Consider the following 25,606-nt stretch of genomic DNA (forward strand, 5'->3'; position numbering starts at 1 on the left):
TGTGACTGCTATGACCAGCAGAATTTGACAGAAGGGACACTTGGGACTTCCAAGAGTAGGAATAAAAGGCCGCTGGGCTTCCCCCTTGTCTTCGGGACCTCTGAGCCACCATGCAATACGTCTGATTACTCCGAGATCACCTTCTTGTGAGGAAGCGCAAGCCGCACTGAGAAGTTCCGCGTCAGGGCTCTGCGCCAGAGCCCCGGCCGAGGTCCTAGGCAACAAGCAGCTCCAACCACCAGATGCAAAACTGAAGCTGCCTTCAAAGGGTTCCAGCTCCCAGACCTCAGGCACTGAAGACGCTGTCTTCTCAGTGGAGGCCCAGACAAGCCATCCCCGCTGTGTCCTGGCTACATTCCTGACCCACAAAGTCTGTGAGCAAAACAAGAAATGGCGTTTTATGCCTCTAACATTTGCGACGGTTTGCTGTGCAGCACTGGTAACTGGCACACACTGTTTGGATGATTAAGGGTCACTTTAACCCTTTGCAATTTTTACTGCATGCACTTATTTTAGAAATTAAGCCCTAAGGAAGAAGGGATTCTCCCCTCTCTGTCTTACCTACACAATAAATGTGTTACATAAAGGAAGGAGATACTGTATTCATAAATCCTCACTGTGGTATGCCCCGTACTTGTTAGTAATTACAGGATTTTTCATAATGAAAGGAAGGCATCTGTTATCTCACTGGTGTATATGACGAATGGGAAACGACCAATATTTGAAATTCAAAACCAGTTCAACGCGAGGCTAAGAAGTGACCTTAATAATTGATAAGAAAACAGTCACCCTTGGCAGACATGAACACACCATCTATCTCCTGAGGTGGGGAATCTGAGCTCAAGCATTGCTCTTACATCATCTGTTCCAGGCCAGGAGCAGTGTGGTAGAGGGCGGCAAGGCAGAGACAGCAGGACAGTGCGGTGGACACCCCTGCATGGTCCTGAGTGCGCACGGGAGAACGCTCCTCCCGAAAATGACAACGCAACGGGTGACGATGCCTCCTGAAACCGTCACTCTTCCTCTCCTGTCTGCTAGGACACACTCAGTCAGCATTACCCGAAACCTCTCTTCCTCCCTGTGCCCCTTCGGTCCAAGTTATTACAGGGCAGGGGCTAACACAACCACGGGGCACAACTGTGCTCTAATCCTGGCTGGTTTTTCTCTCTCGCTTCCAATTTTGTTTATTATAGAATCATTCAATGAACATCTACAGAGTGCCTGCATCATGCCAAGCTCTGTCGTAGGCACTGGAAATACAGAAGAGGACAAGACTTACAAAGTCCCTGTCTCAGGGTATTTATACAGTAATGGAAGAGAAGACCAGTGAATAAGTGGACAATTAATGAAATCATCTCAAATAGTAGTAAGTGCTACAGAGGGAGTTCTGCTCCACTACAAGAACCCTGGCATGTCAGGATGGCTGCCATTGCTTCAATTCAACCAAGACTCAACAGGCCACACTGAAGACATGATGATTCCACAGAAAGGGACAGCTGCAGGTCCAGGACGGGGTCTCTCAAATAAAGACAGGGAAAGCATCTGCCCTTCAATGTGGGGAGTTTCCCAGAGAGGCAGGGGAGATTACTGAAAAATAAAATGACAGATATGGTATAACCAAATTCAGTCCAGAGACAGGCAACTTTGGGTGCGACGTAAATTTGTTCCTAAATCTATCCTGGGAAGTGTGCTTAAGGGACTTGGAAACATTTTTGGCAGAGAAGAATGGCATTAAAAAAACCGAAGGCACAGACAAGATGGAGTGTTCTTACCCAAGGGGTTTTACATAAACCCCTTCTCAAGGGCCCCGTAGTGTGTGATACGGATGGGCAGGGAACGCATCCTCCGCCGCGTGGGAACACAGCCAGACATACCGAGCATACGTACGAGGCAACCACACTGAGAGCCACACGACTATGGAAAATAAACGGTGGTGGCGGTTCTCGAAGCCGAGGGGTGAGCACTAGCGATGTCACCAACACTGCCCACCCTCCTTCTCCCGGACACATAGTAGGGCTGCATTTCCTTCCACTGGATTCGGTAGGGCCGTAAGACAGAGGACCTGCATGATGGGAGAAGACAGGTGGCCTGCATCCCAGCAGGGCCTCAGAGCAACATATACCCACAACACTTCCTGCTCCCAGGCGGCTTGAAGAAAAAGAAACAAGCGTTACAAAGACAGGAAGTTTCACAAATGTACCTAAATCATTTTTTTCTATTTTATTTACATTATTTTTATATGTCCTTGTAGGAATTTCAGCTTTAATATTTTAAAATAAGTTGCTAGGGGCTTCCCTGGTGGCGCAGTGGTTAAGAATCCGCCTGCCAATGCAGGGGACACGGGTTCGAGCCCTGGTCCAGGAAGATCCCACATGCCACAGAGCAACTAAGCCCGTGCGCCACAACTACTGAGCCTGCGCTCTAGAGCCCGTGAGCCACAACTACTGAGCCCACGTGCTGCAGCTACTGAATCCTGTGCGCCTAGAGCCCGTGCTCTGCAACAAGAGAAGCCACCGCAATGAGAAGCCCACGCACCACAACAAAGGGTAGTTCCCGCTCACCGCAACTAGAGAAAGCCCGCGCACAGCAAGGAAGACCCAACACAGCCAAAAAAAAATAAATTAATTAAAAAATATTTAAAAATAAATAAGTAAAATAAAACAAGTTGCTAAAATACGTAAACATCACTCTCCTTTAGTTTCCACCTGTGTTACGGGGGCGTGGCTAAAGTAACTGACAATGGCCCACCCACCTGGACGTAACAGAGGCACAGGTGAGCTCCTCGGAGGTCACCATCCTCATCTCTCCTCCAATGCTCTTATTTCTAATAGTGTGCATTGTAGACAACAGGAATACTCTTTCTTTCTTTCTTCTTTTTTTCTGGCTGTGCCACGTGGCTTACAGGATCTTAGTTCCCCAACCAGGGATCAAACCCGGGCCCCCTGCAGTGGAAGTGCAGAGTCCTGACCACTGGACCGCCAGGGAAGTCCCAGGAATACTATTTCTGCGGTCCAGGGCTCATAAAGAATAAGATGGATGGGACAGAATCAAAGAGTAAAGGAATGCTGATCTAGATTTACTAATTAAAAAATACTCTTTTAGGTTTCTTAAACCACCGGGTCCATGATGTTAACCCTGTGCAAACATCCCACACGTGGGTGTAGTGAAAGAAATAACTTCATTATTTGGGTTTAAAACCAAATATATCTAGTGGTGACAATTAGACCCTTTTAGGCTTTGATATAATTCACAATTTTGTGCAGAATCCTACCTGCCACAAATATTTACAGAAATAAGTTCTATATCTGTATGTATAATATATACATGAGGCTCAAATTTTTGGTCAACAGGCAAGAATTAGCACCAAATACTCATTTAAATAGAACATATTTCCCACCTAACTCTTAAAGCAGGAAATAATTTAAGACCAAAATACAAATGGATGAGGAATTTTACATTTGATTCCATTTTGGGGCAAATAACCAGAATTAGTGGAATCGATTTCTAATACCCTCTCCCATAATTTCTGGCATTGGACTAATAACTGTCACAGTTTTTCTATCACAGTTCAATTCAACAAATGTACTAAGGGCTATTCAAGCATTTTAGCATAGTGTTTTTGATGAGATCATAAACATGATATATTGTGCGTTCAAGTGGAATAGAAGCCGTCAAAAGACATCTCATGGAGTACTGGGTCTATGCATTTTCTAACTTAGGGGACCAACCAGTTGAAGGAGCATCTAACACAGCAGGACATGCCTGTGGAAACCAATAAATATCAAAAAAAAAAAAAAAATGCCCTCCTCAAAATTCTATTATTCTGAGACTAATTCTTTACGTTAATGAGGAGCAATGTAAACAAGGGCAGCAGCCTTCAAAAGTATTTCTTGGCTGAAAGTGTGCCCACACTCCAAAGTCCCCAGATGCAGCAGAGCTTGTCTACAATTTGAGTACAAAATGCAGAAGTGAGATCCATGCTGAAATTCTCATTTCCCTAAGGAGCAGTCAGATGATCCCTGCTGGGTTTGACTAATCAGGATAATTTTCATGATTTGGGGACTTTCCAGCCCGTATGAATGGTGGTGTTGTGTACTGAGAATGCTGCTATTTTCAGATTCAAAAGCACAGAGGAGAACTCACGTTGTTTGATCATTCTAGTTTCTCCAAATTTGTTTAACCATGAAAATCCTTTATAAAACCGAAGTTTTCTCCCCCTCACTGACCTACCTCACATTTTTCCATCGCTCATTATTTTAAGGCTCACAGACCCTGAGAAGTACATTTTACATGCTCCAGTTCAGAGCTGCAGCCAATATAAAGGATTTTTCTTTTTTTTTTTTTCCCAGGCACAGAAAAAGCCTCCATGGAAGCAGAACTGAGAGGGTCACTGAAGATTTTGCTTTTCCTTATTGGAATATTTATTCTGCAAATCCACTGATCTCTGTTATAAATGAAGCATTACATGAAATCCTGCGAGGGAGGAGGGGGCCCACATTAAAACCCAAGGGCTGTCTCAGCAACACCTGAGAACAAGCTAATAAGTTAAATTTACTGTATGTGCCTTCTCACATTTTGACACTAGTGAATAGGAAGCAGACACCCTGGCAGACAGGCCACCTTGACTGTACTGAGAAGTCTGACGACAAACTCTATAAAAACAGTTCCACCTTGTACACTTATGCAGCCTGCTCTTTGCTGCTTTTGAAATAAAACAAAACCAACCCAAACAAAAATGCCCCAGGCGACAGTGCCGGCCACAGAACTGGTGCCAGAAATCCGGGCAGGACGTTGCTAGCAAAGGAATGTCATCTTTTCAATATGGAACAAGGAACAAGGCTCTAATGGGGCAGGGCTGCCAAAACCCAGCCTTTCCCCTGCACCCCAGACAATGCGAGCATTGTGCGGGCGGGAGATAGATGCACGCAGATTTTTATCCCCCTTTCTAGATATTTTTCAGGGATGAGTTCTAGGGTCCAGAGAACACAACTTTCCCCCATTCTGCCATTGCTTATCCATTGGACATATCTAGCCACCTTTCTGAAGCGGAAAAATACTGAACCAAAAAAAAAAAAACAGACAGCGCATAAAAGGCACAAGAGAAATTCCAATCCCAAGGAAACTATTATGATGAAAGAAACTCAGAAACAAGGAAATGTTTCTAGAGAAAAGTGTGATTTCCGTGCCGCGAGCGTTGTGTTGTGCTCGTGTAACTCTTGTGCTTAAGGACGCATATTTTTGGTAGGACGCATATTTTTGGTTCAACGCAAAAACAGAAAACAACTATCTCACACGGTGCTCCACAGAAGGGCTAGCAATCTTCCAAAGCTGGAGGAAGAAGTGGCTTTGCTGCCTTCATGGGAGCCGTGTGTCCATCTCCAGCCGTCTGCTTGCCGAAGGGGTTTTCTGGGGTCATTGTGGCTACATGTGATTTCTGCCTTGTGGGCTGACACTGCAATCGAACCCCTGATAAAGGCCTCCCTCTACTGGGGAAGGCCTTCCCGGTCTCTCAAAATGTCAAAACCGAACATACTAGGGAATGAAGATGTTTAGGATCATAGACTTTGAAAAGACAGTTTGATGAGATTCAGGGAAAATTACGGGAACAATTGTATAATGTACCCTTGCTGGTTTCCACAGTAACCGTGTCAGGATCAGCAACAGATTCCAAATCAAGGACGTGAATGGTAGATGGGTGCGTTTTTCTCACCTGTGAAATGGAAGTTAAAAAAAAATCTCTTCCACCTACTTCTCTAAGTTTTATGAGGATCAAATAAAACACCTAAGGCAGGAACGCTCCGCTCTCCACTAAATTCACTATGGCTGTCCTATCGCTAACCATTGGTCTGTCCCCAGGCTCAGGGCTAGACTCCATCTCCTGCAGCTGGCTTGGTGCTGCGCCCGGGTCCTGACAGTTCTCTGTGCCCCCCAGGACTGGCTTTCCCCTCCCCTGCGCTCTCCTTCCCAGTCTGCCAGCGGGAATCAGATGCAGCTAAGGGCCTAGTGGATACTGAACTGTAGCACGGGGAACAGCCTGCCTTCCTACTCACTGTGAGCAAGAGAGGAGGGGCCAGCCGGGGACACAGGCCTTGAACGGTTACCTGACGAGGAAATTCTGTCCCAAACATGGCACATTTTGGAGGGCTTTTTCCTAACTGCAGCAAAGCTCAGCTGAATTGAATTCCATAAAGTGAAAGTGCTTTAGAAACACTTAAGTGTAAGTGTGAGGCATTTTTCCTGTTTCTGTAATTTTACACAAGGTCTGCAGGTGAGGAGAGAGGCGTCCATACAGAGAGGGCAGACAAGGCATGCACAGCCCTGCCCTCGGGAAGAGCAATACAGGGGCTGGCAGAACAGGAGCGCCTGCCCTTGTCACCAAAGGGGAAAGGTGGAGGGGGGATAAAATAGGAGTTGGGGATTAACATACACACACTACGATATATAGATAACCAGCAAGGACCTGCTGTAGAGCACAGGGAACTCTGCTCAATACTCTGTAATAATTTGTATGGGAAAAGAATCTGAAAAAGAATAGATACATGTATATGTGTAACTGAATGACTTTGCTGTACCCCTGAAACTAACACAACATTGTAAATCAACTATACCCCAATATAAAATAAAAATTAAATTAAAAAACAAAACAGGAGTGCCCTTGCCAGGTGATTCCACTCCTCACGACTTCTTTCCAAGACTTCAACCAGGAGAAGGAAATATAGAACTGAAAGCTCCCTATTTAACCTCTCCAGTAAAAGGTTTATTAGGGAGACGCGGAGACACTCATCTCCCCAAAGTAACTAAATCATAACCTAGGATGGTGTAAAATCTATTTAAACAGAAATGATTTTCTGTCATAATTTCTATCACTCTCAGGAAACCCCAAACCATATACTTTTATTTCTCTGACAAAAATACATTCTTGTTTTTGTTGGGTGAAATTGTAATACATTGTCACAATTCATTTTTAGATGATAGTCTCCAGGAATTTTGTAAAAGGAACTTATTTCCGCACCCCCCAAACCCTGGTGGCTCCACGATTGCTTTAAGTCAGAAACATTGTTGATTTTTTGCTAATTATTTTCATTGACCAAAACTCCTTGAAACATACACTCGGGACATCATTGGGAGGAAGCCATTTTCAAGTCAACAGGTTAATTATGAATATCGGAGCTTGTTTCTCTACTGTATTGACAAAGGGAGAAAGCTTTACCAAAAATTACAGACTTGAAGCTTGTTTAAAAAAAAACAAACAGCAAATGAGAGTGTTCTAGATATTTTTAAACAACAAGCAGGCGAAGTAATTTAAACAAGCATTTATGAACTTGTAACTGTTAAAAAATTTATAAACCACGTAAAGCCACCAAATTAAATAAACTATTCTCACTCAGCCAACATGGGAAAAAAAATATAGGACTGCAGGAGAATTCAGAATTCACCCTCCACTTCCTGTTTATTCCTATATCAGAAGGAAAAAAAAGACAGATTTTTCCTGCTTTTTCAATCCAAAATGATTTCTCAAGTTAGAACAACATTTGTCCAGCAGCAGAAGTGTTTTCTCCTTCTGTAGGAACTAAATCTAGAAATAGCCAGACTGTCATTTCAGCTGTCTTGATGTTTCTGGATATGAAGGTAGATTCTAGATGTTGAGATTCTTATTTTTTTTTAAAGCACTAAGAGCCCACAGTATTTCTGAGTATATCGATCCAGTTGCTAATCCTTAAGAGCTCGCTTAAAGACGGTATCAAAAAGAACATATCTTTTGCAGTGAAGGGCTAACCTTGAGGTGAAAAGCAGAAATTACTAAGGAAATGAGCTGGATTTTGGCCACCCAAGGCCTTGTCCTGTTTATAAATTTCATAAAAATGTTCATGGATATATAACCACAAACCCTATATATTTAGATGCAATTCATTACATAATTAGATAGAATATATAAGATTATACCACTATGTGCATTACCATAGAATTAAATCTGATTTATTACATGTCATTTATTACTATATTAATTACTATAGAATTAGATCTAATTTATGATTAAAAACACTTATTCAGGCCCTACTATGCACAGAGCACTACGATAGGCATTGGTAGTAAAGCTCGGACAAGAGACCAGCCCCAGTCTTCCTGCAGTTTACAGTGTGACAGAGGAGGCTGGGAGCAAACAAACAGCTCCATAATAATAAGTTAATCACATGACTCAGCCATAAAAAAGGACGAAATAATGCCATTTGCAGTGATATGGATGGACCCAGAGATTGTCATACTGAGTGAAGTAAGTCAGACAGAAAAAGACAAATATCATATGGTATCGATTATATGTGGAACCTAAAAAAAATGATACAAGTGAACTTATTTACAAAACAAACAGAGTCAGAGATGTAGAAAACAAACTTACGGTCACCAAGGAGCAAGGGAGGGGAGGGGTAAATTGGGAGACTGACATATACACACTACGATGTATAAAATAGATAACTAACAAGGACCTACTGTACAGCACAGGGAACTCTACTCAGTATTCTGTAATGGCCTCTATGGGGAAAGAATCTAAAAAAGAGCAGATACGTGTATATGTATAACTGATTCACTTTGCTGAACAGCAGAAACTAACACAACATTGTAAATCAACTATACTCCAATAAAAATTAATTAAAAAGTAAGTTAATTACAGCTGGGTTGAGTGCAACAAAGGAGAACAACAGAACACGTGAAAGAGAAGGACCTAATGAGGGTGCCAAAGAAGGCTGCTCTGAGGAAACACAGCAGTGATCCCTTCTGAGCAACTTTCATGCCCACTGATCCCCAGATGCCTACACAGGGCTGCGCAAAACCAACCTTAAGAGAAGGGATAAGTTTCCACATTTCCGTGCAATTCTTCACGGACGATCCCAAGTTCCCTTGTTTTCAGATTAGTCTTTAATTTCTTCCTGGAACGCTCCTCTCCCCTGCCTCATCTGGAAAATGCTCACACATCCATAAAACCACCTCTTCTGTAAAGCCTTCCCTGGAAGTGTCAGAGGGATGCGAGTCTCCTTCTCTGCACCCGTCACGCCCTGCAACTTCCAGTGTCACAGCACACGGCACATGCACTGTTTTCTCCTTGCCCGCACGTACACTCATCCTCTCATTCAGTAAATTTTCTACTATGTACCTATTATTTAACAGGCACTGTTCTATGTACTTTCTAAACATTGGGACACAACACTGGGAACAAAATACATAAAAACCTTTAATTTCTGTACCTAGAGCCTGTCTCATTGAAGGTGTTTAGTAAATGTCTGATCAATGAGAGAATAAATAAGTTCTCCATTGTTGGCCAGTTTTATAAAGGAGGACAGTTCTTTGGGCCTATGAGGGGACCTACTCTTTTTGGATCAAGGACTGAAATCATGAACTTGATGGCAGGCTTCATAATTCAGCTTTAATTTAATTTAGCTACTACAGCATGCAGACATTGTCCCGTTTTTGTTATTGTCTTTAGTGTGTTATATTGTTCTTGGGACTGGATCTTGCAGCAAACCCCTAAGCAGAAGCAACTGTGAAGGGCGGGCAGAGCCCAGAATGGTCTCCAAACAGAGCATAATGTTCATGTTTATGGATGCTGATTAAAAACAAAAAAACAATGTCATCTTAAATGGCCTCGGTCAAATAAAATCACCAAGCACGTTTATAGTATTTAATAGGAGTTCTAAAATTAAGTGCAGACATCCATCTTCCTGATTGCAAAACTCTTTGTACTGAGCATACTACTTGCTGTCTGCCAGGAAAAAAACCCCAAACCAGCCCAGCAGCTGAATGCTGCCCTGGAGATGAGCGCCTCCTTCTTCAGAGGCAAGGAAAACAAAGGCAGATAAGAAAATGGATGAAGTGAGCCCTGAGGGATTGAGGGGGCCGGTGGAGTTTACACTCTTCAAGGCTGCTTTAAATAGCAGGCTACCAGCGTGACCGCGATCAAGCACCCCTCTGTGTCTCATGGGCTCCCCACGTGGGCTGGGCGCTGGCTCAGAGATGGGAAGTTTCCACCCACCAAGGGCAAAGCGGAGAGAACAAGGACTCAGCACCATTTGGGAGTGTGCCCATGGGTGGAGCCCGTGTGTTAACCGTCCCTCCTTGGGAAAGACTGCCTTGCAAGCTCTTCCTTCTTTTACTTATTGATGTAAAATGTCATTTCTTTTATGAAATGATCAAGACGATAGGGTTGTTTCTCTTTTGAAGTACGCTCCCACCTGTTTTTGTTTTTCATTTGTTGCCCCATGAAACCCCCAAACTGGAACACAACACACCACTGCTTCCTACCCACTGCTTCAGTGTGGCTGAAGCAGTGAGGAATTTTCCAAACAGACTAGGATTGAAATCCAGCTGTGTGACCTTGGCCAAGTTCCTTAACCTCTCTGAACCTCAGTTTTCTCATGTTTAAAATGGTGGTCATAAAGCCTAACCCCCTGGAGGGCTGTTGTGAGAATTAAATGAAATATGAGTATAAAATGTCCCCATGCCTGGCACAGAGAAGGTATCCAACAAGAGCAGTTTTTTCCTCCCCCCCTACTCACCCCAGACTTGTAAACGCCAGGGACTCCCACGCCACACAAGCTATTCCTAACAAGAAATCAGTGCACTTACTGGGTTCACTGTTGTAGTGTTTGCATTTGGCGTAGGACGGGGTTCAAACTTGTGGATTTGTTTTAGTTTCACAGCTTTGTTGAAGCCCAGAGAAGTTAATGGACACAACAAAGAAGGGAAGAAACGGCCCTAGAATCCAAGTTCAGTTTCTGACCTAAAATACCCCATTACACAGCCGGCTCCTTCGCAGCCATGAGCTCTCACCTGACTCCCTATCAAATCACGTCCCCCTCCGTTATTCTTTACCAGACCATCCTATTCATTTTCTTCCAACTCTAAATTGTTTGCCTGTCTTCTGCCCTTGTTCCAGAAGGAACCTGTCTGTCACGTCCACTGCTGTATCTCTGGCGCCCAGCACTGCGGCCCTGGAATATAGTTTTTGGAAGAGAATTCTGCACAAAACCAGGGCATGATACAAGAAGGTATGTCATCAAATGTCAGCTCTGGCATCCTCACCCTTTTGCAGGGTGACTCTGCCACTTTTCCCCATAAGAGGTGGTGTTCGCTTCTCTACCCACTGAATCCAGGCTTAACCACGCTGGGCCAATGGGACATTAGCAAATGCGATGCAACCAGAGGTTTGCACACTGGTGCTTGTCCTGTCTTACTGATGGGAACCTGCCCACCACCACGTGAACAAACGCAGGCTAGGTTCACGGGTGAGGAGCAGCAACATGGAGAGAGGGTCCAGTCATCCTGTCAAGGCCCCGGTCATGTGTGTGAGGCCATCCTAGGCCCGCCTGGCCCAAGCCAAGCCAGCCCAGACAAGAAGCTCTGCGCAGAATTGTAACAAATAATAAGTGTCGTTTGTTTTAAGCCAACAAGCATTAGAGCTTTTTGTTAGGCAGGAAAAGCTAACTGATATGGAAGATCATAAAATACATCCCACAAACCTCTCCAAAGTAAGGTGCCAGGTGTTTCTGGAAGTAGCTCACTTATAAGGAAATTGCTAATTTCTGGCTTTGGATGATAAGGAGGTGGGAGCTGAGCAGGAATGAGAGGTGGAGGAACAACTGATAGGGAGAGTGGTCCTGAAGCTGTTGCCATGGAGCCCGGGCAGGCAGGGATGGGGAGCAGCCGTCCTAGGCCCACAGTCCACCAGAAACAGCTGCTGCCACCTCTGACATGAATGCTTTGGGCCATCAGCTTCTGAGTTTTAGAAACTAAAAACAGGACATATCACCATGTACTTTTGCAGAGGTCAGGAAACTAGGCCCAAGGGCCAAACATGGTCCACTGCTTGTTTTTATAAATAAAGTTGTATTGGAACATAGCCATGCCTATTTATTTACATATTGTCTATGGCTTCTTTCATGCAGTGATGGCAGAGTTGAGTAGCTGTAACAGAAACCGTACGGCCTTTGAAGCCTAAACTATTTACTGTCTGGCTCTTTACAGAATCAATTTGTAACAACTCCTGTACTAGGTAATCAGGGGAGGTTCCACACAATGGCTGGGTCTTAACCTGAGTCTTGAAGGAAAGAGGCAGTGTTGATTTGGGTACAAAGGAATAGGGAATTGCTGAAAGAACATTACAAGAAGGAATACTGAGATTATAACCAATGTTACATGACTGTGTGCAAAAATAATTATAAGTTCATGACAGTACAAACAATAACTAAGCAGATATACCACTTACTATGTGCCAAGTATATGCTCTATAGTAACTCATTTTATCCTCACAACAATATTGGATGGTAGGCGGTATTATTATCTCCATTTTTCCAATTGAGAAAAGAGAGCGACACAGAGAATGAAAGATGCTTGCTCAAGGTCACAAAACTAGCAAGTAGCCCAGCTAGGATTCAAATCCTGGTATTCTCACTCTAGACTCCATACTCTTTGAAAGCTACAAAAATGGAAATGTAAATAGGATAAAGGCCAAAACTGTGCATAAATTCTAGCTATGAGCAATGAGATTGTTTCTTAAAGACACCTGAAAATCAGCTTTATTACTTTATATCATTAAACCGTCTTGGCTAACTACACCACGTGTTCATTTTATGTACCCTTTGTCCCCTATAAAAATTTGCCATTTGTCCTGTTCAGCTGGAAGTCCCCTAACAGGACATCACTATGGTACAGCTGGTGGTTATGATGCCCTGTTGATGCTGTGTCAGCACAGCAGCCACTGGCCGTTCCCAGAGGTAGCCCACAACCCACTCATTAAATTCTGAGGCCGATACTGCCGCCTGGTCCCTAGGGAGACAGAACGTTCTCTTCCCCAAACAATAGTCAATACGGTCATTCTGGTCACGACAGGCGGAAGCTACTGTGGATACTCCTTTTTAAAGATGTAAATTGGGTTCTGTTTGGGAATCCTACTTTACAGCAGGGGCTCCCAGCCCAGAGAAGTGATCTTTGATCTCCAGCCAAAGGATGGGCCAGCCCTTATAGGTCAACTGGGGGCCCATGGTGTATCTGCTGGTAGCCCAAAATGGTATCATGCCTGGGGCCCATTATAAACAACAAAACTAAAGATAGGCAGAATTCCCGAAGAGAAGTTTTTTCTTGATTCGTTACCTCATAATCACGGGGAGAGAGTTCTAACAGATAGTCTTCAATAATACTAACTCTTTACAGACTAACAGAGCTTACACTGATATACCTCTTTTAGAGGGCATCTTGGAAATTTGTTTAAGCCTTAAAAGTGTACAGCCATTGACTTAGAAATTCCACTTCTACTAATTTATCCTAAGTAAATTATCAGAGATAAACATAAAGGCTATTTATTAAAGCATTATTTATAGTAGAGAAACACTGAGAACACTTCAATTGTGCAACAGGGGATTCATGAAATATATTATGATATAACCATAAACCACAACATTAATGGCATAGCCATAAAAACTACGCAGTTGTTTAAACTTTGGTCATGAAAGATTATTAAATTTAAAAAGAAAGTTAAAACCAGTATACAACATAAAATTCTATCCTTGTAAAAAAACACCAAAAATAACAATATGCACATACTAATAGAAAAACAGGTTTAACAGGGGTTTTTCTCCCAGGGTAGAACTATAGTTATTTTAATGTTCTATTTTTTATGTAATAAATTCTGCATTGTGTTGGTAATTTTTAAAATGATAACAAAAGTTATATTTAATTTTTTTTTAAGTTATATATTTTTTCCTTTGGCTGTCACATTATACTTTTGCTTTCTCATGTTTTTCAGTTCTATGAATTTCGTCACGTTTTCCCAGCAAGTCAAAATGCAGACCAGTCTTCCTCAGCAACCAGGGGGAAAGGCAGTCCACATTTTCAGAGACCCACCCATAGTTCAAAAACCCTTTAGTCGGACAACTGGTTGGCAAGCTCATCTGACCTTATTGGGCTTATAGTTCTTTACTAAAAAGGTACACCCCAATAGGACTCTGAACAGCTTTACCAAGTTCATCAAAGTTGCTTGTGCTGCTCTGGGTTTTGTTTTTGTTGGGTTTTTTCCTAAAAAGAGACAGAATCCCAAATTAAAACAAGAGGTCAGGGAATTAGCTGACTAAGAGGTGATTAAAACAGTTTGTACAGAGTGTGAAACTGCTTAATATGTAGGTAGGGCTTGGGATCTGGCACGAGAAGACACGCTGGATAATTTCTTTTCCCAGGACATAAAAGGAGCAGGTAAACTGAGTTATAACGTCCCTCATTAAGGTTTCTGGTCATGAGATGACAAAGTTTTTTGAAATAAAGGAGTGTCGTTTCATTTAACTTCCAAATGAGCACTAGAAAATGATTTATTTATAGATTGCACAACAAATGGACGGAGTGAACCGGGATTCTGCTGAAACCTTCCCAGATCTCAGGATAAATTTAAGTAGGTTCGGCGAGGGGTTACCAATAATAAAGCAGTAATTAGATGCACAGACGCTTTGCTTTTTATCCAGCTGCCAACTGGTTGCCGTGTTCTCTTCCTTGACCACCATATCTGAGGCTACTGGAAGAAGGGGCATTCCTGTCAAACCAACACACCCCCGGAGGAAGAGCTATTCCTAAGGCTGTAATGAACTTCTCCAAACCGGCCTCACCCTGTAAACAAATTCATGTTTATTCAAATGATTCGAAAAGGAAGGAAACCTCGCATAATTTCTTTGAGGGGCTGACACTCAGGCGTTTCTTCAAGCTGTATCTTTCAGCACCCAGGATGTGCCAGGCTGTGTATGAGGGGCAGCTGGGGTCCCGGGTCCCAGGTCCTGGTCCACTCTGTGTTCCCAGGCCATCAGACGTGCTGTGAGCGAGACCGAATGCAAAAACGGCCCCAGCTGTCCTCCCCCTGTACTCCCGCCTCTTATCTTGTGACTTCGCAGCTCCTCCTGCTGAGAAGTTGAGTTTATGTTCTTACCTGTTGAGTACGGACTGGCCTTCTGACCTGCTTTGGAATGTGTCAGAAGCACGAGTGTGTCCCTTCCGAGCCTCCGGAGGACCTGTGTAGCCCGACTCTCTCTTTTGGAACCCTGCCTGCAAATAACTGGGGCCAGCCCAACGGGATGAGAGGTCCCCCACCAACCGGCAGCACCCTCAGAAGCAGAGCCCACCAGCTAACCTGCAGCGGACCCGGTCCGTGTGGAGCACGGCTAGGACCGCACGAAACCCCCAGAGGAACCTGGCCGAGAGCACCGGCCCATGAGTTGTAAGCCAAATTAACAGTTGTGGTTTCAACAACAAGGACCTCCTGTACAGCACAGGGAACTCTGCTCAATATGATGTAACCACCTAAATGGGAAAAGAATCTGAGAAAGAATAGATGCGTGTATACGTATAACTGAACCACTTCGCTGTATACCTGAAACGAACACGACGTTGTGAATCAGCTGTACTCCGATATAAACTAAAAAGTTAAAAATAAATAAATAAAAAGGCTGTGGTTTCAAGCCATTCCTTTTCAGGATGGTTTGTCACAGACTAGCTCCTGACCCATGCACGCAGTAAGTACTAACTCTGCTCAGCTAAATACAAAATGCCTTGGAGCAGCTGGGGGCGGGGAAGGAGGCTGCAATGCTCCAACGTGTCTGCAGTCATCAATGCATCATGCAGTTTTGATGCATAAACAGCACACCTGAACTGCCATCGGCGGGAACAGAAAGAAGCCGTGTATCTAGGGAAGGGCTGGCTCAAGACAGCCACGGATCCTTTGAAAGACTGTCTGTGGATGAGTTGGATTTGCCTGTGAAGTCGTTCTTTGTTTCTTTTCTCTCTTTAAAAAAAATAAGAAGCTCTTTCACTTAATTAAGCCTGTTGGACTCGATTACGATTGTCTAGCTTGATTCAAAGCAGCCACATAGGCTCTCTGACACATGTTCAGCCTCCGTGACTCTGTAGGCTGGAATTTTAAATCCAGCTCCCCTGAATTTATGACGCACGCACACACAGTAGCAAGTCCCCACAGGCTGAAAATCAAACTGTAATTCAAAGGCCACAGGGCTGAGGAAACAGCCAGAAGATAAATCCCCATTTCAACCTCGGATTCTCTGCAAGTTGATTCAGGGGATTGTCAGTCATATTTAAAAATGAAATAAAACTACAAAGACACCAGACGGCATGTTCTAAAGAGAAATAGGGGATGCTTTTCAGGACGCCTTCAAAGGCTCTCGCGACCTGAAAAGAACTGTTGCGGGTTATTGTAAGGGCCCTAGAACATTTGGCTCCCATCAGACATTTGCAGAAGTTTCTGAATTAACTAGTGAGCTCTGAGGAAGAAATGAAACCATCACACACAACCCAGAGCACCACACCGACTGGAGGTGACGTGACAAGACATCAAAGCAGCCCAGCCCTGGAGCTGGGCACTCACCTTACACCCCTCGCAGGCGCTGACCCCATAGTGGTACCCCGATGACTTGTCCTGGCAGACGAAGCAGGGCTTGTACACTCGAGGGGGAGGAAGTGGAGACGGAGGGCTCGGGACCAGTTCCTCGGAGCTGGTGCTCTGCGTTTCAATCGCTACGGTGGAGACGGGAAGGGGGAGGAAAAAAGAGAAAGCGTGTTTCAGTTCATTGCTTTTTCACCAGTGAGTTCATAGGCCTCTGCCCCCAATTCAGCAATAACGTAGCAAGGATAGGCCCACAAAAAGAGCTGCCAGTGTAGGCACTGCAGGGCGATCCTGACTCGAACGTGGTATTGACAGTTTACAAAGCAATCCCGTACGCCCCTCTCATTTGCAGAGCACCGTGGCACCGTGACGGAGATGATTTTATCACCATCTTACCCTCAAGAGAAACAGAAACTCAAGGAGTGCAGTGACTTGCCCAAGACCAACTGGGCAGTGGTAAAGCCAAGACACAAAGTCAGATGTTCACTGCACACCCAGGGCTCTTTCGACTCCTGTTCCCCCTGGCTTCCAGCTCAATTAGAGTCTCTGAGATGACCTGCTTGACCCTGTCTCTCACTTAACCAAAAGGAACCTTCCTCAGGACAAAGGAAGAAAATGCCCAGAGCAGCCATTCAACAAGGACACGGAAAGGGCCGTCAGCACGCGGCCAGAGCTGAGCTTCACTAGCAGCAGCGGCGGCGAGACCTCTGCTACTGAGTCCTCCTTGGACCAGGAGTGTCAGCGCCACGGCAGAGCTTGTCAGAAAACGCGGTGTCAGGCCCCAGCTCAGGTCCAAGGAGCCAGATCTACATCGTAACCAAACCCCCAGGTGACTGAACGTACAGTTAATGTTCGAAGAGCACTGCATTACATTAGTGATGGCACAGCCTGACGCTGCTCTTCATTCTAGACTTACAAACACGCGATCCCCCATCTCATTATTTAACCACCCCAAATCCACGAGGCATAGGAATTGACAGAACTTAAGAGCCAGGTATTCTCCCATCCCTGCTCTCCAGATTTATGCTCCATGTCAAAGCAACACCTGGCCCTGTTCCTATTACAGGCAAAACTGCTCATAAAGGATGAGGGAGTGGGGAAGGGAGGGGCGGAAAGTGGTCAAATAATGTTCCAGAATCTTCCAACCTCCAATCACTTTACAATACACAGTATATTTCCCAGAGTATAAAATTTCCAGTTGTCCCACTGTTCACCATCTCCCAGATTAGCTACTCTACCCACTGGATTGTCCGATAGCCTAACTTTCAGCAAGTCAGCTCTGCCCCCTACACATACTGTTAATCCATCCTTGTCTGAGGTCTTGCTGCCAGGCCAGCCCAGCAACCCGGCAGCATCTCTCACCTCAGCTACTGCAGAAGCTTCTGCACTGGTCTCCCGGTGCCCACGCTTCCGGCCTAGGGTCCCCTCTGCACACGCACAGTCAGATAACTGCTCCAAAGTTAAAATCACTCTGTCTCCCTTGCCTGCCGAGAGCCCTCACACACTCCAACAGTCACCGACGAGAGCAAAGTCAGTCTTGCTGTGCCCAGCAAGGCTCTTCATGATGTGGGCCTTCAGCAACATCACTGAATTCAATGACTCTCCTCATTTACTGACTTCTAAACGCTTGGTTTCTGTTCCATCTCTTGAACAGGCCAAGCTCTCGTACCAACTTACAGGTATCGTGCTGACCATTCTCCCTACCTGGAAGTTCTCAGACCTTTACACGTCTAGTCCCTTTTCTCTCTTAGATCTTAGAGCTAATGTCACCTCCTCACGGGTGACTTTTCTAAATAAAAGGCCCCTTCCCACTCCTGGTCACTATATCTCATTTTATTTTATTTTATTTTATTTTCTATAATACCCTAACTAGTGTCTAAATTTAGAAAGTCTGTTTGTGTACAATTTTATATTCTACCTGTGCTACCCCCCCAAGTATGGGACTTGTGAAACCAAGGAACTTAGATGAATTGTTTACAACTCTGTTCCAGGCCTAGAAGAGGCGCTGGCACATAGTAGGTGGGTAATCAATAAATATTTGTTGAATTAATACATGAGCTTTTCCCCTTTTCCTTACTTGTCTTCATTCCAAGCCCTAAGTGCCCTTCTAAGTTGTTAAATGGTAAAATTAGAAACCAAGTGGCTTTCACATACTCATGGGCTTCCTTTAAAATTAATTAATTATCCCTTTGGAATAGAATCAACTATAATTATAGTACTGTCATAATTCAGAAGAATCTTGGAATGAATTCATTAGAGTTAGGCAGGTCTAGTAGATAAATCTAGCGCTGTCGTTACTGGGTAGCTCAGCACAATTGTGGCAAGGGTTGTACAGGAAGGTGGGCATCGAAGATGTCACGAGAGCTCATCAGATCAGCTATCAAGCTACAAAAGCAAAAGTATGCCTCCCCCTAAACCAATCAGCTTCACTGAAAGCAAATGAGTCATAATGGCATCGACAAGAAAGCAGTACAAAATAATACATCACTCTTTGTTAAAAATCTAAGAAAACAATATAAAATAAGCTACAATGATACAACACGGGGAATAGAGCCAATATTTTATAATAACTATAAATGGAGTATAACCTTTAAAAACTGTAAAGCACTATAATGTCACCTGTAACTTATATGATATTGTACATCAACTATATTGCAATAAAAAAATCTAAGATGCCGCTACTGCTGTTACTATTGTCATTACTGGGTGTCACTGATCCTGAGTCACCATAGATTATAAAATGCATGTTATTCTATGTATCATTAAGAAAGACAAAAAAGTACTGCCAATTAAATTATGACCCGTCAGTGCTTGTGAGACACAGCCTGATTTCAGAGATGTTAAAAAATTAAATGCTTCTGGAGCCCTGAAAAAAAAAAACAAGCCTAAGAAAACACACGCAGAATTACTCACAATCCTTTCATTCAGAGAAAATTACTGTTATCTTGGCATCTACCCTTCAAAACATTTTACTATGCGTATAAATGTTTTTGGTCAGTTTGTTTACCTTAAAAAGTGGAATTATACTGTAGATTCTGTTTGGGACTTTGTTTAACTTACTGTGTCATGAGTTTGTTTCCTTGTCAATAAATATTTTTCCCGCAAAACATTCCATTATGATGAATATCTTTGTAGCTAATCTCAGCACATCTCTGACTATTTCCTTAGGCTAAGTTCTCAGAAGTGGAATTATTAGTTCAAAAGTTATGGCTATTTAAGAATACGTTGCGAGTTCTAGAAAGGCTGTGTCAATTTACGCTCCTAATTTCAACATAAGTGTCCTCCCCTAAACGCCTCCCAGAACTTTCTGGTTGGTTTTATTTGTGTGCCTCTACTTCCCCCCTAGGGACCGAACTGTGTTGTCACCACGAGGAGCAACCCCGCATTGTGTGCAATGTAGGGAGAGTGTATTTTCATGTTCTACTGGCTCGTGTAGAACAGCTAATCTGGCTTGTCTAGGAAGGTTGTAAATAGAATTCTGTTAGGTCTGTATTCAGCTGTCAGAGCTATGCCCTGAATTTCAAACGTGGGTGGTAATTTCCATAAATATGCAGCTTCAAATCCATGTACTGAGGGGGTCCAGCCTCTCCCCCTCCCAAAGAGAGGAAACTGAACTGCAGGCAATCTAATCCCCGAGAAACTCAGGCAAAGCACATGGAAGCGGGGAGACCTCAGAATCGAAAGCCTTTTTCTATAGATGAGAGTCACTTATAACCAAGGAGTGAATCAGAAAACTTCCCCTCAACAGGTGTAGGGATGAAAATGTTCTATTTGGAAGCAATCAACAGCGAGGGCTCTGGACTTTTATTAAGGCTGTGGTTATTTCACTGGTAGTGCTTTCCCATATTTGTACAATGGATGTTGGTGTGTTAAATCTTTTTTTTTTCCCATAAACTTATTTATTTATTTATTTATTTTGGCTGTGTTGGGTCTTCCTTGCTGTGTGCGGGCTTTCTCTAGTTGCAGCGAGCGGGGGCTACTCTTCGTTGTGGTGCGTGGGCTTCTTATTGCGGTGGTTTCTCTTGTGGCGGAGCACGGGCTCTAGGTGCGTGGGCTTCAGTAGTTGTGGCACGAGGGCTCAGTAGTTGTGGCTCGCGGGCTCTAGAGCGCAGGCTCAGTAGCTGTGGCACACGGGCTTAGCTGCTCCGTGGCATGTGGGATCTTCCCGGGCCAGGGCTCGAACCCGTGTCCCCTGCATTGGCAGGCGGATTCTTAACCACTGCGCCACCAGGGAAGCCCGGTGTGTTCAAACATTTAATTCCCTGACTATAACATACCAAGTGTGTGTTACACGCTATGGACGGTACATGGTATAATCCCTTATCCTTGACAAGTTTGGCCTAATAGAGAGTAAACCAACAATTAGAATATAATACACTGGTTCTCAAACTTGGCTGTATGTTAGAACTACCTGGGGAGCTTTTAAACGTCCTAATGCTTAGATTGTATCTTAGACCTATTATGGCAGAATGCCTGGGAGTGGGAGCCAGGCATCAGTGTTTTTAAAAAAGTATTCCCAGGTGAATCCAAATTGCAGCAGTTTGGGAAACACGGATATGATATGATATGACAGAGAGGGCTATAAGCCTTATTCAGCTCAGAGAAATCAAGGGAGACTTCCCAGAGGAGGTGACCAGGCTGTGTTTTGAAGGATGAATTGATTCCGTCCATTGTGGTTTGTAACGTGAATCCTACAAATGCCACGTGTGCATCCCAGACAAACATAAATAGAAAAGACTTATATATGACAAGAAATAATCATCTTTGGAAAAATTTTTCCATTGGTGGTAAAGCATTAACTAGTTGACTATATATATTCAAATATCCCCTCAAAATAGATCATCAGTGGTCCTTCATTTTCCTCTGTGTGGCCCGCTGAGAACAATGCAAAGCAAGTAAGAAAAATCTCCGTGGTACCGTCAGATTGCCAAAGCTAGCTTTAAGCAAACATGCCAACGCAAGTTCTAGGATTACAACCAGGATATGGCATCAGTATAAAAGCAGATCTGAACTTCAATGCAACCTCTGGCCTTTTTGGTAATGTAGCAAAAACATACTTTGGCCAAGTTTATTAGTGCGCCTCTTGCCCTTTGGTGCCCCCCGTCACTGCTGCCCCAAAGACAGTGGGAAACAAGGTGGGGGGATAGCCCAGGGCCCCCTTCACGAGTCAGTTCTGGCATTTAAGACAGCTACAGAGCGCCTGCCTTTGATCTGTTCGCTGTCGTCCTGCTTAAATCAATAATCTATTAGTCCCTTTAAATGAGAGTTAGATTCATCAAATGCCCTTGAGAGACGTCAAACATTTTGTGCCTTCTTCCAGGCAAGCACAATCAGTCTATATGGAATGATGACTTTTTTGCTCAAAAACCCTGCAGGCCCAGCAGACAACGTGTCCTGTATTAGCTCATTCAGCGATCTCAGGCAGGCCAAAAAAGCAGTTTTTAGACTTCCCAGGGGGGAAAAGAGGTTTGTGTCATTTAAGAAAACAACCGCACTCCAGCCATCCTGTCGTGATTTCAGTTCAGGGAAAAGCAGTCTTTGAGGACTAATTCAGATCTGCTTTTTGCCTCCTGCTTTTATTTATTTCTTTGCTTACTTATTGTCTTACTGAGCTTTGTTTAGTGACTGCATCCCCAACAAGCAGCAGCCTCCAAGGTGGCATCCAAACTGCTAACCAGATGCGCTGCCTCGTTTGTCAGGGAATGGCCAAGACAGGAGCTTCTGTTGCTCGGGCGAGATGGATGTTTGGCTCCATGGGTCCCTGCCCAGAGGAGAGTCAGCACCAGAAGTGCTGAGGGGGCTTCTCTGGGCTGCCCACTGGCCAAAGGAGACAGCGATCCAAAACCTGCACTGACAGAAGCTTCCAGCCCATATTTTAAACCTCTCCAACCCCGCAACTCAAAGGTGGCTGTCATTAGGGCACCCAAAGCTAGAATCACCTTCCTTGCCGAAAAATTCATTACAGGTCTTGTTTGCCTTTAAACGAATGCTCCTCAAAGTGTGGTCCAGACCAGCAACCTGCAGCAGAATTCCGGGGGTAGGGAGGAAGCCATTTGCTTTAAATTAGTGGTTTTCAGACTATCTATGGTAAAGGACCTTTTTTTTTTTTTCCCCTCATAGATCGATAAAATCAATAAAAACAAATCCCTAGGGGAAAAAAAGACACACAAAATGAATCTCCAGAAAAAAGGAATTAGGAAAAAGATGCTCAAAACACAAGGTACAACTTAAGGAGGGAAAAAAAGGACCTTTTAGACGTAAAATTCCTCTGCCAAGTTTCTGTACAAGTTTCTAAGCATTTGCTCTCACGGCTGCCCTATCTCCTCGAGTACTGGCGGTGGGCCGCAGAGCAACTGGCCCGGGCCGCAGCTGGCACTTTGAGAAGCACTGCTCTGAAGGACTCTATAAACTCGGAGGCTGTTTGCAGACAAAACAAAAACAAACCAAACGAACTCTCCACCTACCGAGACGCCGCACAAAAGTAGAATACGGGCACTCCCAAGTGACACAGCCTTCTTAAACACTGCCACAACTCTGGGGGTTTAATTCACTCCCAAAATAAAAGCAAAATAATAATAATAACAATAATAATAATGCTGTTGCCTGTTAAGACGACTTGGCACTTGCAAATTAACTCACCTGAGAAAACACAGTATAAATGTCCTTGTTGTTACAACACACCTGAGTGTCATTTAAACACACGGAAAGCCTCTAACAATAGCGCCCTTCACAATTCCTAACATGCTTGGCATTTTTCTAAAGGTTAGATTAAGTAGCAGATAACATTTTTAAGAGAAGGCTCAGTATACTATGTTTTTCTTTGTGAGAACTAATTTATGGCGGGCTAAGCCATGCTGACAGACTTCAGGATTTTCGAGGCGGGCAGGCAGGCATCCGGCATAATGAAAGCCCTGCCTTTTCGCCAGAACTTTCGATGATTAAGACAGTATTTTAATGCACTCTCTGGGTAGCTGAGCCTTAAAAGAAAAAGGAGTTGTAAAGCAAAAGGCATTTCCTGCACGGCCCCGGGGGAATTTTGAGCCCTGAGCTCCGGGACCCGGTGGGAGGGAGTAATTTCAGCTAATTAACGGAGACTAGCAAAGTGTTGCATTTGGTCACAACATTTAGTTGGGTTTCATTTTTGTTGGCACGGAGGAGAGCCGGTCTGGATTTTTTTCCCCCCTTTTTCTGTGGATTCACTGCAGGATCGCAAGGCCCACAGCTCTCATACATTAGGGAGAAAGTCAAAGGAAACGCCAAAGTTCAACCAAAGTACAAGTAATTAGAACCAGATTCTCCGCTGCGGGCGTGTGCGCATGCGCGCGCGCGCACGTGGACCTTTATTGAAATATCATTTACATGCCTCCAACCGTGAGCGTGGGACGGGGGACCTCCGTACTGCCGCTCATTTAATTTTCCAGTCGCCTCCAGTGAATGTGTGTATGTTTGGGGCCGGGGGGGGGGGGGGGGGAATCTTGCTTTTAATCATCTTTCAGGAGAAGCGGTTTGTTTCCACACACAGGGGATTTTGCAAATCTGTGAATCGCATTTTGAAATTAGGTAATTGCCAAACAAGAAAAACTCTGCTTTGAAATGGTCTTGACTCACTCTGCTGCTGGCTTTGTTATTACTGAGAAGCTCCAAGATTAGTCCCGGGTCTGGGGGAGGGGAGGGGAGGAAAACGGCGTGGCGGGCTCTGGCAGTCTTGACTCAGTAACCTGCCCGTGACCCTGAAGGAGTGTGTGTTTGCCCGGGTCACCCGGGATCCTGGCCGAGGGCTGGGGCCGGGTTATGAGAATCCCTGCTATTCTGACCACACATGCAACAGGTGCTGAGGACAGGCAGGGGACAAAAGAAGGGCCGGGAAGACTTTGCTTTTTAAGTCCTTCAAGAAAGCCTTGCTTTCCAAAGTGCGGTCCCGGGCTCGCACCATCAGCACCACCTGGGAACCGGGTCAAACGCAGGCCCCCACTCCCCTCCACCACCCTCCACAACCCCAGAAATGCCTGCCGAATCCCAACAGGCATCTTAACAAAATCCCCAGATAATTCCCAGGCACACTAGCAACATTCGAAACACCTTGACATAAAAATGTCTTGTTGCCCTCCTAACCTCCCCGGAACCCCAATCTGCTGAGTCAATCTGGCACCGTTGACTCTGTCGGCTCCCCCTTTGCTCAGGTCCTCATTAAATGCACTCCTTGTTGAGCACGTAATACCTTAAGAGCTCCAGGCTGCGTGGTGTTTACGCTCCCCAGAAGCCTGCGTCCGCTCCCACGGAATTTCGGCAGTGGATTTTAGTTGGCAGAAGGGGTCAGAGTTGCACCGGAAGAGCTGAACCAACAGCACCTACCATTCACTGAGCACTTACTAAGTGCCCAGGACTGCGCCAAAGGCTTAGTACTGACACCGTGAGCTCACTGACTCTTCCCCAGAACCGAAGAGGACAGCAGGGCCGGGGAACCCCGCACCTTAGAACCGGGAAATTTAAACAACACACTACTCGCAGCCTTTACGAAAGAGATTTATTTATTTATTTATTTATTTATTTATCAACTGGGGTGGCGTTGTTTTACAATGTTGTGTCAGTTTCCACTGTACCAGCGAAGTGGAGTTCCCTGTGCTATACAGCGGGCTCTTTCTTATTAGTGGTCTATTTTATTACAAAAGAGATTTAAATGGCTGAATAGATATTACTCTTACTTCACTCAAACCCACAGCTTTTTAACTTCGCATCTTCCACCTCCTTAGGAAGTAAATCACTGGTGTGGTCCGGTCGGGCCTATTTACTCATATTTGAGAACTGCGGGATTGTGTACCTCCCTTTCTTTTAATTCACGGTTATAATTTTCCAAACACTGATTTGATTCAAGACACGGTTAAATTTGACAAGATAGTTTGGGCCTTAAAAAGAGAGACAGGGAGGCTGAGGACCCGCTAATCACTCTGTATTGCAGCTACACCTGTCTGGGCTCTCGGCCGGCAGCAGAAATCCTTCCTGAGACCGACTTTTACCATAGGAAGTGCTGTCATATTTTCCTAAGGGACTATGACACGTCCACACCTACATTTCATTTTTATAATATGCTTTCTTGCTCCAAGGAACATGGTCGAAAATTATGTCACAGATTGTTTTAGGTGACGTTTGTAACAGACGATGCTTTAGATCACGATTTTCTAGGACATA

The 25,606-nt window shown here is 44.4% G+C and overlaps 1 protein-coding gene across 5 annotated transcripts in view; it reads right to left on the reverse strand.

The window, feature by feature from the left end:
* RARB (retinoic acid receptor beta) overlaps nt 1-25,606 on the reverse strand; it is a 460,352-nt gene that overhangs the window by 130,876 nt on the left and 303,870 nt on the right. For all 5 annotated transcript variants that reach the window (XM_082460769.1, XM_082460771.1, XM_082460773.1 and 2 more), the window contains exon 2: nt 16,403-16,551. In XM_082460769.1, the coding sequence (XP_082316895.1) occupies nt 16,403-16,551 (149 nt within the window). The remainder of the gene's footprint in view (nt 1-16,402; nt 16,552-25,606) is intronic.

This window comes from Balaenoptera physalus (genome assembly GCF_965194825.1).
Source record: "Balaenoptera physalus genome assembly, chromosome: 4".
NCBI lineage: Eukaryota > Metazoa > Chordata > Mammalia > Artiodactyla > Balaenopteridae > Balaenoptera > Balaenoptera physalus.